Raw genomic sequence first — 16,712 nt, forward strand, 5'->3', positions numbered from 1 at the left:
CCAGGCACTGTGCTAAATGCATTTTATAAATATTACCTCATTTTATCTTCACAACAACCCTGGGAGGTAGGAGCTATTATTTTCTTGATTTTACAGTTGAGAAAACTGAGGCAATCAGAGGGTTAAGTGAGTTGTCCAGGGTCACACAACTAGTAAATATCTAAGGCCAGATTTAAACTAAGGGCTTCCTGATTATAGGCCTTGAGTTCCATGCACTCTACCACCAGCTGCCTCTGAATATCAAAATGGACAAAGAATATGAGCAAAGAGTTTTCAAAAATAGAGTACAAACCATTAAAAATCATGTGGGGAGGAAAAAAGTTTCCAATCATTAATAATACGGGAATTGAAAGGAAATAGGATTGGATCTGTGAGTTCATTGGCATAGGAAACCAGGTTGAAAAAAAATCTCTTAATGCAGGTAGGCACTTTCTTTGCAACTCATAGTCTTAGAGAACAGCTTTAGCTAAAATGCTAGGTGACTTGTCCAGGGTCATACATCCAGCAAGTGTAAGAGGTGGGACATGAACCCAGGTCTTTCTGGTTTCAAGGCCAGTCATCTAGCCACTAATAATGAGAAACAGAAATTAAATCAATTCTGTGCTTTCATTTTCTACCTATTAAATTGAAAATATAATAAAAATAAAAGAGCAGTTGCGAGAAGACTTGCATATCAGTACACTGTTGGGTAATCTTTTTCTGTAAAAGCATTCTGGATAACAAGAACTATATGAGAAAAGTGAAAAAGTTTTAATCTGGTTTTACCATGATTTGTCATATAACCAAAAGAGGCAGATGGCAAAAAGAAAAGTCTTCATATGTTTCAAAGTATTTATTGCAGCACTTTTTGTTATAGCAAAAAACTGGAATCAAAGTGGGTACCTATCAGTTGAGAGAATAGCTGAAACTTCAGTAGTACGTGAATGCCATCAATCCATCAACAAATATTTATTGTCCACCTACTATTTACTAGACACTATGGTAAGTTAATGCAAATGTGATAGAACACGATCTTGTCATAAGAAATGTTGAATATCAGGAGATCAGAGAATCTTGGAAAGGCAAGTAGGAACTGCTACAGGAAAATAAGCATACCCAAGAGGAAATATAAAATGAACAAGATCACACAAAGGAAAATAGCATGAAGTAACACAAACTCATATCAGTGGAAAGACCAAGTTTGATTACAGAGTTAATAATGAAAAATATCTCCTCACTCTTGTGGAGAGAGTGATGGATTACAGATGTGGAATGAGACAAATGCAACCAGACATGGTCAACGTGTTTGGTTTGTCTTGCTTATCTTTACTTCCTTTTTAAAGGAGTGGGTTGTCTTAGTGGGAGAGAAGAGTTGGCAAGTGATAGCCATGTAAAAATAGCATTACTGAAATGTAGATATTATCCTTCTTTTACAAAGGTTATATTCCCAACCCACTGTCATTGGGGCTTATGTGATAAAAGAATCATTATCCTCATTTTAGAGATGAAGAACTAAGAATAATATGGCTTGTCCAAGATCACAAAGCTAATAATTATCACTATTACTATTACATGATGCTGCCTTTTATCATACAGACTTCTTCTCAGTTTAACCTACCAGACTGATACCTTTGTGAAGTTGTTTAATGTATTACACTGTATACGTTATCGATCCTAAACCGAAGCACTGTTACAATATTTCATCAGTCTGTCAACCTGTATAAGTTGTCTTCTCTTTAATTACACTTACGTTATCCTACAGCATGATACCATAAGATATAAATGTAATGGGACAGCTTAGATATTTTTGGTTGAATCTTTGCCTTATATTTCTTATTCCACTTTATTGGATATCTATTATTACCAACTTATCCTTAACTTATTCCGAAGTCTTTGAAAAATTGTAGATGAAACTACTGAACAATATCTACCTCTAAGGATAAATTTTCTACATGCTCATAAACATGTATTACACAGCAACATTCTCAATGAATTTCTAACATCATTACGCATGCTTATTCCAGACCCTGATGTAGAAAGAACAAGAGTGTGTTACTGGTAAATATTTAACAACTGGCACTCCAAGAAGAAAAAAGTATGCTCAACAAACTTTTAAAATTAACCTGCATTATTAATGTTGTCCTTCATCACTTCATTATTCTAGACAATCAATCAAACAAATAAACCAAGCCCTAATTTGTAGCATTTGCCAATGTCTGAAGGGTGTGTTCACACTGAAAATTTGATAATCAGGTCCCATGAGAAGATAATTTGATAATCAGGTCCCATCAGTAAGAACTGGCTCCAGCACACCCCTGAGAACATCAGCAGTATAGTGAAAAAATCACTGCTCTTTAGGTCAAAAGATCTAAGTTTGAGTCCTAAGTCTACCGCTTATTAACTTTATGCATCTAAGACTCAGTTTTCCCACGTATAAAGTGGTGATAGTAATGTTCACAATTTATACAAATGTTGTGAGAAAACACCATGTAAATCTTAGAGCACTATATAAATTTAAATTATTATTATCATACTTATGATGAGGATTAAAACTGAGTTTTATATTCTCTACATTAAGTTTTCCTTCTGGCTTTTCAAAATGATAATAAAAAGATAGGCTATCCATGTTTCCACTAAAATAATGCCCTAGTGATGTAATCAAGCATGGAGTCAAATAGTTAAGGTCAAATGAAGGAAAATCATTCCCTGATTCATTCCCCTCTCAAAGAGGAGGCTTCTTGATTCTAGACCCATCATTCTACCACTGTGCCACCTAGCTGTCCAATAAAGATGTACAGACAAGAAAAAAAAAAACAGGTAGTCTGGTCACCCACTGGTCACTGGTACCAGGCTTGGAGCCAGGTAGATTCATGCCTCTAAATTCAAATCAGGTTTCAGTTCTGTGATCTGGGATAAGTCACTACTTAACCTTGTTTGCCTCAATTCCTCACCTGTAAAATGAGCTGGAGAACAACTGAAGAGCAACAATAGGGGGAAAAAATCTCACTTGAAACTTTTTAACCGTATCAGTGAGTGGCCTACACTCTACTTTTCAATGTTTCCCTTGGTTTTGTTTTCATATGCAAGAAAACACAACTACGTTAGCACCTGGAAAGGGGAATTACTCACATCTGTTATTAAAATCAGATTTTTCCAAAGTTCATTGTTCAAGACCAAAAAGCTGTCAGAATTAATGTAATTATTGAGTAAAGGAAGTTCTGCCAAGGTAAGAGTGACAAGATGCTTTCTTTTTATTTTTAGTGTGCTGCCAGCACCAGGATGTGCATGGGAGAGGTATTCTGACTCTATTTCCCCACCTAGTATTTGGCAACAAATTTCAGAAGGAGATTAATTTGTGGAATGCAAGGAAGGGAAAGTAAAGGCAGTGGGGGGAGGTTAATGAATGAAAGGGGTGGTCTAATCCCAGTCCTTTTGAAAATATCTTGGAACATCTATTCACTACAGTAATAACTCCTTTCAAGCTTTTGTATCTTTAAAATATCAAATAGGTCATATTGTTTAATACACACTTGTAAAAAAGAAGAAGATTTAGTCTGGTTGCTATATTTCCTGCTCTGACAAGCCCTAGCATCATATCCGCATACTATATGTCTTTATAATACAAGTAGACAAACTTGATACTTAGTAAGGAAGCTGTCCTATTTCCACACAGAAAGAAATAAAGCAAATGAAAATATCTGTTTCTTCCTTCAACCATAAGGCAATGTCACTTTTTTTTTGCTTTTTACCTATGTGTTGTCTAATTTTGTTTAATGTAATTCAAAAAAATTAAAATCCCCAAACTTATTAGAGAAAGGAATGCTATCCAGGCTTTTTGGACAACAAAGGTTGTTATTGCCTTATTTTTATAACCTAGGAACTGTTATTCCTAGGAATTTTATTCCTAATTACCTGACTTGGCCATTGAAATCAGCATCAACCATGTAGTGAGCAGCTACTGAATTCCAGCTCAAATATTTTCTCCCCTTCTCCCCAACCCAGATTCCCTCTGGTTGAGGGTGAAGAAAGGGTTGCCATTTACAATCAATCTAATGAATTTCTGCATGAAGATGAACATTCCACTTTTACTTTCAGAACATCTCTGCTTGTAGCTCCTGGAAGTACCATTATTATCTCACTGAAGTAATCCAATTTCACCCCTGTATAACCTTTTGCATTCTGTCTGTGATTTAGAAGCATTGTAATTTATGCTTCTTATTACATAGGTTATAGAATCAATTGCTAATAAAATTCTTGACAAGTGATCATATAGAATATAAACTCCTTCAAGGTGAGGACCATTTTGTTTTTGTCTTTGTAACAGTGTCTGGCACATAGAGGGTTTTTAATCAATCTTGCTGGAGTGGAATGAATTGGATAGAGCCTATGCTCAGACGACATTTGTGATGGGATCGAAACTTGCCTTCTCGTAAGGCACTCTGTGCATCTTGGGTAATCCTTGATCATTAAGAAATCTTCCTTATATGGAGTTACAGTCTATTTCCCTATAACTTCTGCTCAATTGGTCTTTGTTTCCTCTTCCAGAAATAAGCAGCATAAACCTTGAAACATTTTGAAACTCCCCTGACTTCCTCACACAAGGCAGAAAATTAAACTCATAGTGATAAAGAGTAATGTATCATGTTTTCATTGTGATAATTCAAAGTATATACATATACACATATATATGCATGCACATATATATATCTAATGTATGTGTACAAAGACACAAAACAGTGTCTAAAAGCCTCAGTTCAGTTTTAATATTTAATATCTAAAATAGCATTAATATTTTTGGAACACCTTGTATTGACAGAAGCAAAACTCATTTATATACATACACATACATATAACTAAATTTAATTATGGATTCAAGTAAGGTCATGCTTTGGATAGATTTTCTGGAATGGAAATGGAAGCCATCTTCATTTCATTAGTATTTTTTGAATTTCATAGTTTATGTTTCTTAAGAAGAAGCTAAACTCATCAAATATTTTCATATGACAATGCAATCTTTTGACCAAGGCACATGGCAAATAGATTATTAACCTTAAGAATAGTCATGTACAAAAGTTCAATTATTGAACAAATTAGCTCATTATTTTCCCTCCTGCCTCAGAAACGGATTGTCTTCTAGTTGTAAAATATACACAAGTTTTGAGATGTAAAGAGAGATATGAAAATTATAGAGATGAAAGTAGCAGAATATCAGAATCACAAAAGGTGACAACATACCCAACCAATGTTCATCTAGCCCCCTGCTTAGAGGTTACCCTAGAGATTTTTCTAGTTTAATCCTCTCATTTTACAAAGGAGGAATCTTTCAGGCCATTGAGGTTGAATGACTTGCCCGCTGTCACTCTGCTAGTAGTAGTAGCAGCACTAAAACCCAGGTTTTGTGACTTACAACCCTATGGTCTTTAATTCTCTGTATCTCAGAACTGCATAAATCAGTGGAGGGCTCCTTTCGCCATGGGAACAGATTTCTGTCAAGCATGTTCAGAATGTGGTTAAGTGCCTTCAGCAGAATCAGAGGAGGGGAATCTAAGACTCCAGTATTTTCTGTGCTGATGCTTTGTAGGATTTTTTTTTAATGGTACACTGATCATGGTACAGGAGTAAAAAAAAATAAAAAACCACTGGTTGTAGAGTCAGAGGACCTGAATTCAAATGGAATGCTCACTATATGTGTGACAGTTGGATAAATCACTTGAGCTCTCTGGTCCTCAGTTCCCTTATCTGTAAAATGAAGATCTTGGCTTAGATGACACCTAAGGTCCTTTCCAGCTCTAGATCCATGATCATTTGATCATTATGTGGTAGACAGATCACTAATGATTGGGATTTGAAAGTCTTATAATCTGGTTCTAGCTATACCACTTAACCCCTTTATTACTTAGTTTCCTCATGTATAAAATGAAGGATTTGATGAAGTTCTATGGAGCATTTTAGCTCTGAATTTCTGTGATTTTAGAGATTTCACTTAAATCTATTGACATCCTACTCTAATATTCCCTCATGGAATAGAGATGACTTTCAATTCCAGCATATTGCTGATATATAGATTCTGGCAGGTCCTAGCAAGCTAGAGAGTCTTTAAATGTACACCTGGTGATTGTCACGTTGGCCTTCTAGCTAATCCAGATTATTTCAGGTCTAAACTCAAATCCCACTTTCTACAGGAGGCCTTTCCCAGTAGTCTCACCCACTCTTCTTTCCAAAACTTTCCTCTTTCAGATTACCTCCCATTTACTCTATATCTTGCATATACAAAGCTATGTGCATATTGTTCCTCCATTAGATTGCAATCTCCTTAAGGGCAAGGACCGCTTTTGCCTTTCTTTATATCCTCATCTCTTAGCATAATGCCCAGCACAAGGTAAGCACTTATAAATATTTGTTAATGAAATGACTGATTGTGATCCCAGGACCAGCCTAAATCATTTTGAAGACACCCGTCAACTGACAAAGCCAGTCACCTGGATGACCATAGGATAATAAATGTTTGGATCACAACAATTCTTAAGGACCGTTTCTGATCTGTGGGGAATGTCCACGCTGATGAAATCCTAGATCTTCGAAGGAATGAAGTAGAGATTTACTTTTTAGACAGAATGCTCCTAATGCAAGTCCAGGGGTAGAGAGAAGGATAGGGATTAGCTATCCCTTGACCAGCTATGGGAGCACTCAGTTGTCAATCTACAAGCATTTATTAAGTGTATACTGTATACTGTCTGAGGCCCTGAGGATTGAAATATAAAACATTCTGCATAAATTCCACACTTTAATTCTAATATGTTATACTCTAATACAGAGAATTGATTTTGTGCTATACAAAAGGCCTTGGATGATCATTTATCAGTTGTTCCTGCTTGCTCTTTAACTAGAAAAATCTAGACAAAGCTTTCTTCTGCAGCATTTTCCTTCAGACACTGGGGGCATCAGCAATATTCATCCTGTCAATTTTATCATGCAGGTGCCCTAAATAAGTGAAAGAAATGCAATGAGCATCTCTAGAGAATCTTTCTTAATTTGGCACATACTTGTCCAACACCTGCTAAATGTCCAGTACTCTGTTAGCACTGCCAAAGATTTGGAAGAAGTAGAAAAGATATTTAAAAATCTGAAATCACTAAATAGTACATGATAAAGTGCAAAATCAGGGATGCTCTACAGACAGTAACTGTGATAGGAAATTAGAGATCAGAGAGATATAAATATAGATTTCTATTACTCTGGTTATTAATAGCAAAATTAGCATTACATTAAAAATGTTTTATATTAATTATTATATTAAATTAAATTTTATTAAACTGATAATATTCTGTGGATAATAATTTCAAGGTAGAGATATGATGAGTCGGTTTCAAAATAACAATACGGTTTTCGATAGGTGGTAAGGGACTGGGACAGAGGCTGGGAGAGAAGCTAGAGAGAAAGGATGTAAGTAGGAATGAACATGCATGGAGGAGCAGGAGAAGAGAGAGGAAGAGGGGATAAGGTGGGGGGAAAAAAGAGTCAGGTGGAGAATGAGGGAAAGGGCAGAGTAGGAAGGTTAGCTGGGTAGAATTTGTGCAGAGACCACAATCTCAGGAAAAAAGAGTTTTGTCCTTATACTTCATGGGGAACTTTTGAAGGTATGTGAATAGGAGTACAATACAATGAAAGAAAGACTTTAGGAAGATGAATGTGACTTCAATGAACATGATACATTAGAATGGGAGATTCTTTTGGATAGCAGTCCAAAGTGGAAACTAATGTACTAAGACAGGAATCACATGAGAAAAACCTAAACTATGATTTTGACAATCAGAATAGTAACGGACAGACATGAGAAAAAAATATCAACAAGGCTAGGTAATTAATTACTATTGTTACTTAAGGTCAGACATAAATCAGATATAATATTTATATTTTGATCTTTCATGACTGAGAGAATGATGGCACTCAATGGAAATAAGAAGTTAAGAACAAGAGTCCATTTTGTGGGGAAGAAGATTAATTCAGATTGGACATATGGAACTCAAAGTGATCTATCTGCAAGCAAAAATGTCAAGGAGGAATTTGAAGACCCAGGACTGGAACTCACTTAGCTTCCTGACCTCCTTAGTTTTTTCATCTGGAAAATAAGGAATTTGAAATAAACGGTCTATGAATATCCTTCTAGTTCTATACTGATGTATTCAGTACATTATGAATTCAGATAAAGAAGGAATTAGGGTTGAAGATAAGAGATTTTGAAGTCAAGTGTGTAAAATTTCTAATTGAAGCTATATTTTCCAGAGGGAAAAGTATAAAGAGAAAATCCTAGAATGGCAGAATATTAAACCTGTAAGAGACTCCAGAGATCACCTTTTCCAGTCCCCCATTTTTTTGATGAGTGAAATGAGCCTCAAGATGTTAAGTGACTGAAGCCTCATGTACTGTTAGAAATTAGGTCTGTATTAGAAACAGCTTTCTAGTCCTTTAGAGATTTCAGTTTGTTTTTAGTTTAAATATTTATTAAATCTATGTCTTTTCCTCACTAAACATGTCTCTTTTTTTCCATTTTAATTGTCATTTATTTACTAGATTTCATCTTTTTTCCCAAATGTCACTTCATCATTGGTTTTTCTTCCTCCCATGACTGTCTCCATCACCCTGCTTCTTAATGTCTTCATTCATTTATTCCCTATCAAGTTCAAAGTATTGTTCACATTCCCAGGGATGGGTGGCTAAACTTTTCTAGCTCTGGGTCTTCAACTGAATCTCACAAGACTTCAGCTCCATGTAAACTTATCTGCTTCCTGTGACCACTTGGCAATGTATATGCCTAAGTCTTATTGTGTTCTCCACATCTCTTCAGAAATCCATTTCTCTGGAATCCATTCACATCATTTTATCTATCACATATTTTTAAATTTAGCTTCCTTTACTCTTATATTAGGAACCAGGAATCATATTTGAGAACAAAATGTTTACAGGAACAGAGTAGGGAGGAACTACAGAGGCCACAGAGTCTAGCCCAAGCCTGAACAGCCATCTCATCAACCACACAACTGACAAGTAGCCATCAAACCTTTGCTTAATTACCTCTTCTTACTTAATTACCTTTCATTGATAGAGTTTGTTTTCACATCTTACCCTATGTTCCTTTCCCTTCCTTCTTCCAAAGAGTCATTTCTTATGACAAACAACTTTTTTATAAAGGAAGGTGAGAAAATGTGTTCAATAAAACCAATCAGCTCTTTGAAAAAGAAATTTGACAGAACGCAATGTTTCGCTTTTGTGCCAACTTCTCCTGCTGCCTCTGCAAAAGAATGAGGAGAGATGTCTTCTCATGATTCTTTTTGGGGGCCAGACTTCTTCATCATTTCACAGCAGTCACTTCCCATTGTTTTCTGGTAGTGTTTTTTTTTAAATTTGCATTGTTATTGTGTGTATTGTTTTCTTAGCTCTGCTTACTTCCATTTACATCAATTTATGTAAATTTTTCCATGCTTCCCCCTGGTCATGTTTGTCATTTCTTTTAGCACAGCATCTTGCTTTACATTCAGTTTTTTATCTGTAAACCATTGATCCATTTTGACCTTATCTTGGTATGTGGGTAAAGAACTCACTATTTGACTCTTACTCTTTACATTGCATCTCACTGCCTCAAATATATAAACGTTGTGTCCTTTCTGTATCATACGAGCCCCTTGAGAATATGGACTATTTCATTTATGATCTTTAAGGCAAACCTTGCAAATGTCTGCTGAATTAAATTCCTGACTGGATTTGTCGGTATGTCCACACTGACTCTCAGTGTAATAATGGCCTAGATATAAAAGAGATTTCATTTGTTGAGAATCACATCCCTCGGACCCTGTGTCTGGAAGTTCATAACACAGCTTAATTTGAAATCCACTTTGGAAACTATTTGAGTAGAACCACAAACCAAGAAAACAAAACAAAACAGTAGCACCATATCCCAAAGAGCATCAGGAGGGAATAACTCTCCTAACAACAGCCTGGCTGTGTTCTCAATCACACCTTCTCAATGGACTTTCCCCACCACAGAATAAAGGGTCATGCCCTAGTGGATCTTCCTATTTCCATGCTCCTCTGTCTTTTCTCAGTCTTCAGTTTCTTTAATCACCTAGAACCCTCATGTGACCCTTGACAATACCTATGGAACCATATGGAAACCCATCTTCTTGCGTGATACTCTTTCTTCTGGTCCTTTTTTATGTCTACAGAACTAAAACTAGTAAGGAACCCCTGGGGATATGGCCCAGAGCACCAAGAAGGGGAAGGAGTCTATGGTTCTGTCTTCTGAGTCACAGATATCTGTGATGTACCTTTTTTCCTGTAGAAATCACACCAAGAAGGGCAGGGTCACCACAGAGAAGAAATATACTCCCTCCTACGTGCCACTCTTTCAGGATCACTATCATACCCATTTCCAAGCCCGCCTTGCTACAGTGCCATTACTGTACCCAAAATGGAAAGACCTAGTGTGCATCACCTTGCTTAGAGATTTATGTCACACAGGATGCTCAGTAGTAATAGATACAATCGTCATATAATCATCTAGATAGCTGTACCTGGGTCTCTTTTTTCTCTAACAATTCAACTGAATTCGCCCTAGGTGCCGGAATTTCCAATTATGTTTGTGTCTGTGTCCTTGAATTTAAAATTACTTGTCATGTATCTTTGCTAGATAATCCGGTATTTCCATTCTTCTTAAAAATATTTACTAGTGATGACTACTAACACCTCTCCCAGGGATACTGTACATTTTAATAGGTAACACTTAGTAAAATACCCTAACCCAAAGAAATGAATCAGTGTTGGGGGGAAGCTCAAGTATTGTATCAATCTGAGGAGAGAGAGATTTTTTTTGAAAGGGTGTCTTATGATGTTTCTTTACCTACGTAGAAGTCTGGCCCACCAACTTTTGTCCCCCTCCAAAACCCACAGAAAGTCTCTCCCTCTCTGTGTCTCTCTGTCTCTGCCTCTCTCTCTGTCTCTGTCTCTACAACAAATTTTTATGGATATTGTTCAGCTAAAGGAAGAACACTCCCTTCCCTCACTCAGTGAGCACAGTTTGTGAATGCTCTTTGACTCATATATACACTGTCTCTGACTCACAGTAGTGTTCCAACCGAATTAAAGAACTTGTCTTTAAATGAACTTCAAACACTCTTCCATGAACCCTTATATCTCTCTAATCTTCAGCCTCTCTGTGCCTACTGGTTCCTTTTCTGTTCCCCGTTGCCTGGACCACATGTCCTTATTGTTACCATCACCATTGTCTGCTCTGCCTCCGCTGCAGCTGTTGCTGCTCCAATCTCTTAAATGGATTACATGTCTGGAAAGAGCCAAGTTGCTCAGCTCTGCACTCCCTGGACCTTGTGTTTCCCTCTTCTTCCTGGTCCTTTTCTATTCTGTCACCCTGGAGGCTCTTCCCGCCCCCATTCCCAAAGAACTATAATCAAACCAACACCACTATAGCTTCTATAAGGGCATGTTACGAATCTGCTTTATTGTGTCACTCATTGTCTTTGTGACTTCCCAGACTGTGACTGTTCTCTAGCCACCTATGTGCTCCTCCCCTCATTAAAATGTGCTCTCCTTGATGGCAGGAAATGTCTTTGCTTTTTCATTTGCCCTCCCAGTTGTGGAGGAGAGGATCCATAACTACCCTTGAAACCAGAAAGATCTGGATTCAAGTCAGGCCGTTGATATATATTGGCTGTTTGATCCTGGACAAGTCACTTATCCTCTCGGTGGTCTAGGCAACTCTCTAAGACTATAAGTTATGGAGAAGGTGCCAACCTTCATTAGTTGTTACAAGAAGGGGTCAACCTCTAGTTGTGGAGGGAGTTTTTTTATTCCGGGGTTCCCTATGTCAATGAAATCACAGATTCAATCCCTGTACCCTATCCTATTCCCCACATTTGCCATAATACTTCTCAACCTACCTACAACATTTGGCATGCACCTTTTCCTCCTGAATGCTGTCTTTTGAATTTCTCTTCTATTCTGATTGGTCTCCTAACCTCTCTGAACCCTCCTTCCCAGTCACCTTTACTAGTTTATAATCTTTGTTATGTCCCCTACTGATGGGTATTCTCCAAGGCTCTCTCCTAAGATCTTTTATCTTCTTTTGCCATTCTCTGTCTCTTAAGGACCTTATCAACTCTCATGGATTTAATTTTCAGTTTTCTGCAGATGCCTTAGATGTATGTAGCCAAAGCTATTTCTACCCTCAGTTTCAGTCTTGCGTTAACAATTGCCTACTAGCTAGTTCTAACCCTAATTCCATTTTAAAACCTAATTCTGTTTCCAACGCTAACTCTAACTCTAATCTCAACACTAACTTTCAAATCATAGGTCTTTTTCTAATTCTAATTTCATTTCCATTTCAAAATCTTCTCTAGATATCTCACATTAAAACATCTCATTATCTTTCTCCCCCCAAAAGCCACATCTCTTCCAAACTTCCCTATATTTCTGTCTAAGCTATCACCATTTTTTGAGTCTCCCCAAGTCATAACCTTGGTATTATTCCCAACTTCTCACTTTCCTTTAACCCATATATAGAATCCACTGGAAAAGCTTTCCATTCATTTCTCATTTCTCATCTATTTGCACAGACAGTATTATAGTTCAGACTGTCACCAGCTCTTGGCTAGATAATTTCAGTGGTCTCCTAAGTGATCTCCCTGATGAAAGCCTCTCTCCACCTGATTACCAAGTTGATATGACTTAAGCAAAAATCTACCTGTGTTACTTCTCTACTCAATAAACTCCATTGTCATTATTTAGTCAATTTCAGTCAAATCAGATTCTTCATGACCCCATTTGTGATTTTCTTGGCAGAGATACTAGAGTGATTTAACATTTTTTTCCAGATTATTTTATATTTGAGGAAACTGAAGGGAACAGGCCACATTTGAACTCAGGAAAATGAATTTTCCTGATTCCTGGCCTAGCATTCTGTCCACAATGTCATCTGGCTGCCCCTTCAATAAACTCCAGTGGTTCCCTATTGTATCTAGGATAATATATATTATACATACATAATATACATATATATACACATATATGCATATTTAAATTCCTGTTTAGACTTTAAAGCCTTCGTATATATGTATATGTGTGTATATGTATATAGACACATATACACACACATACACACACACACACACACATATATATATATATATATATATTCCTCTTTTTAAACTTTAAGACTTTCCATTACCTGCCTCCAACCTATCTTTCTAGTCTTAATATATTGTCTCCCCTACCAGACTGTAATCCAACCAAACCAACCTCCCTCTAATCCTCATAACTACACTCTTGCTTCTCCATGCTGTCGTACTGGCTATCTGCCATGTCTAAAATGTACTCCCTCCTCACATTTATTCTAGACTCCCTCTCTTCCTTCAAGATTAAGTTCAAAGCCTCCCTTCTCCATGAATATTTTCCTGATGTCCCCACCTGCTAGTGTCCTCTAGTGAGTAGCAACTAACTCACTGCTAGTAAGTTGGAGCCAACTCAAACCAACTCTTGAGAATCAATTGTTACATTTTCATCATGAGCATTTACACTTTAGAAATTGTCAGATACTACAAATCAGTGCTTGCTTTATCATTTTGTTAGTTTCCAGACTTAAGATAGTGGTGGAGAAAATGTTAATAATGCAGTTCAAACTTGAAAATATGCAATGGATACATTTTTTCTCAGAGAGTCAGTTGTTAAATATTTAGCAATATACCACTGTCTCCCTCCTTGTCTTGTATTTATCCATGTTTGTTCTCTTTGTGTGTATATATACATGTTTATGTAGATGTATATATATATACACACACACAAACATGCATATACATATATACATGCATTTACATCTACACATATGTATATATACAGAAAACATACACATGCCATATACGCCTCTTCCCATAGAATGTAAAATACTTGTGAATTAGGATTGTTTTCTTTATATTTGTATCTCCAGCACCTAGCACAGTGTTTGACACGTAATAGGTACTTAATCCATGTTGATTGCTTAATTGATTCCTTTATCCAACAGTTAATTTTCTTGGCCTGCATTTTAAAGAATGATGAGTGTTTATTCCAAAACTCAATAGAATAGAAGACAAGGGCGAGTAGTGGATAGATAGGTAATCTTAGAGAAAAGAAGACTTGGGTTCAGATCCTGCTACTAATCCACCCTGGCTACCTAACCCTTGTCAAGTCCCTTCCCCTCTTAATACCCCCAGGAAACTCTATAGTTTAGACTACAAGTTTCAAAATAGCTGCCCAGCTGCATTGGTAGAAGTAGTTTCCTTACCAGGAGCTTGACGTACCGATAAAATCATGGATCTAGAGTCCCTTCTTCCACCAAGAAAAAAAAAACAAAAAAACAAAGACAACCACCCTAAAATAAAGCATAGTATTTTAAAAAATCAACTCATTTGTAATCAAATCTAAAATATTTTTCATTACACATAACTCAGTTACAATTCATTCCATGTAATGGTGGAAGCTTGTTGAGGGAGGAAAGTATTGTTATATTACATATAATATCAAAAACTGTGGCTTAATGACTGTGGGTGATGCTAAGAAAGGCAATGTTGCATAATGTTGTTAGAGAGCCAGCCTTGGAGTCAGGAAGCCTTGAGTTTGATCCCTGCCTCTGACAGATAGTACCTGTCACCATGGACATGTCATTTCCTTCTAATCACCCCTAGGCAAGTTTCAAAGACTATTAATAAGTGAAGAATTCCTGATTTACATACTAGGACTTCCTTATTACAAGTGAAATTATATCTTTCTTCTACAGAATCACAAGATTGGGGAATTAGAAGGGACCTCAGCAGCTATCTAGTCCAATAGGAAAGGAAGACCCACTGTAACATACCCAACAAGTGGTGGTCCATACTCTGCTTGAAGATTTCCAAGGAGAGGGAACCTACCATTCCTTTGCTTTCCTACCACTCCCCTCCCTCCCCAAAGATTATGCCCTTCAGTGCTATTGTAGTATTCCTATGTGTTGTTTGTTCACTTATAGGAAAAGATAAGAATTCACCCAAGGTAACAGATAGAAACAGAGGCAAATAGGTTTGAGAAGCTCAAAATACATAAAGGAAGGCATTTTGGCTATAAAAGGTTTTTACCTTATGTTAGGAAATTACAAGGTATAAAGAGTATTATATTATCCCACATTTAAACAGCAAGATAAGAAAGTTTTCTGTTTCCTCCAACAGTCACATATTAATGACATTTGCACTCATGGTATGCCAGTTTGATATCATTCCCTAGGCCAAGTAATTTTCCCCAAAACCACCACATTAAAATCTACAGGCCCCAGGGCAAGCAGGTGATACATGACAGTATCAAGATGAGAAATCCTAAAGAATATGAGAAAACTACTAATTGACATTAAATTGGATTGGTTTATTGTACCACTCTGGGAGGTGGGTAATGGAGGCATTGATCCTAATCCTATTTATGTCAAATAGTAGGCAGGCAAATCACTTACCTGTACATCATGAACTGAGGATTCTGGTGATGATAAAGATAAGAGGACCTCCTGCGTTGTTGTTCCCCTGATGAGTGCTTCAAAGGCTAATGTACTAACTCCAGGGAGAGTTAGGGTTTTATGGGTTGTGAGAAAATGCAAAGAGCAATTAAGATGGAACTTGTCTGACAGGTGTGGATGACAGCAGTTATTCTCTCTGGTTTCAAGGAAGGAATGAAAAAATGTCCTTGAGTTGGTTATTTAGGAAAAAACAAAAGCCCAAAATTGGATTGAGTACCTCAGAGGTACACCCAAGATGTGCCACCACAGATTGGTGAATCAGAATTCTGACTCAGATTAACCAATTCCCTCACAATGTGCATGCAACTCCTCCTTAATTTAAACCAACTGTAACCAGTCCTAGAACTTGTTGACAGCTAATTTCCACATTGATCTGGAAAAATCTAAAAGATTCTATCTGTAGTTTGTATTTAGAACTGAATTTGATAGGTTAGAAAGCAGAGAATCTCAGCGCTATCCCAGTAATACAAGTTAACCAAAACTGGAGCTTTTATTTACTAGGAGGTATGATTGGTGACTTCACATGTTCCTACAATGTAGGGGAGATGAAGCTTTTCTATGTGATATCATAGGACACTGAAAATTTTAATTACTCATGGGAACATTTTGTTTTACCCTATTTTTTCTAAGGTCTGGACCTCTTAGTTTACATGAGCTCTTCTTTTTCTGTCTTTGACAATGTTCATGCCTTCTCTACTAGGGATAAAAAAAAAGATTCGATGTAAGGACTATGGCAGTCAGAAGATTGAGAATCCAGTGCTCTTCCTGGAATGGGTGGAATTGATCTCTGACACTTCCTAGTGGTATGTCTGTGGATTAGACATGATTTGTCTAAGACTTAGATTTCTCCTCTGTAAAATGAGGATCACAATACTTACACCATTGACCTCACAAGGTCATTGTAAAGAAAGCACTTTGTAAACATTGTCACTTTAAGGAACCTTAGAAAACTTTGCTCTACTGCCCATTCCAACTGCCATTCTTTTCCTTTCTTAGATTCAAAGGAACTGAAGGTAGGGAAATAACAGAAGGGAAAAGGAAGGAAAGAGGGAAGGAAGGAAAAATAGGAGGGATAAGGAAGGAAGGAAAGAAGGAAGGTAGGAAGAAAAGGAAAGAAGGAAAAAGGCAGGGAGAGGGAGAAAAAAGGTAAGGAGAA

At 36.9% G+C, this 16,712-nt stretch overlaps 1 protein-coding gene across 1 annotated transcript in view; it reads right to left on the reverse strand.

The window, feature by feature from the left end:
• LOC140511738 (transmembrane protease serine 11B-like protein) overlaps nucleotides 1–16,066 on the reverse strand; it is a 40,448-nt gene extending 24,382 nt beyond the window's left edge. The window contains exon 1 of the mRNA XM_072620913.1: nucleotides 15,497–16,066. Within this exon, the coding sequence (XP_072477014.1) occupies nucleotides 15,497–15,507 (11 nt within the window). The 5' untranslated portion in view covers nucleotides 15,508–16,066. The remainder of the gene's footprint in view (nucleotides 1–15,496) is intronic.
• Nucleotides 16,067–16,712: the final 646 nt, after the last annotated feature.

Source organism: Notamacropus eugenii, chromosome 6 (assembly GCF_028372415.1).
Source record: "Notamacropus eugenii isolate mMacEug1 chromosome 6, mMacEug1.pri_v2, whole genome shotgun sequence".
In the NCBI taxonomy this organism is placed as follows: domain Eukaryota; kingdom Metazoa; phylum Chordata; class Mammalia; order Diprotodontia; family Macropodidae; genus Notamacropus; species Notamacropus eugenii.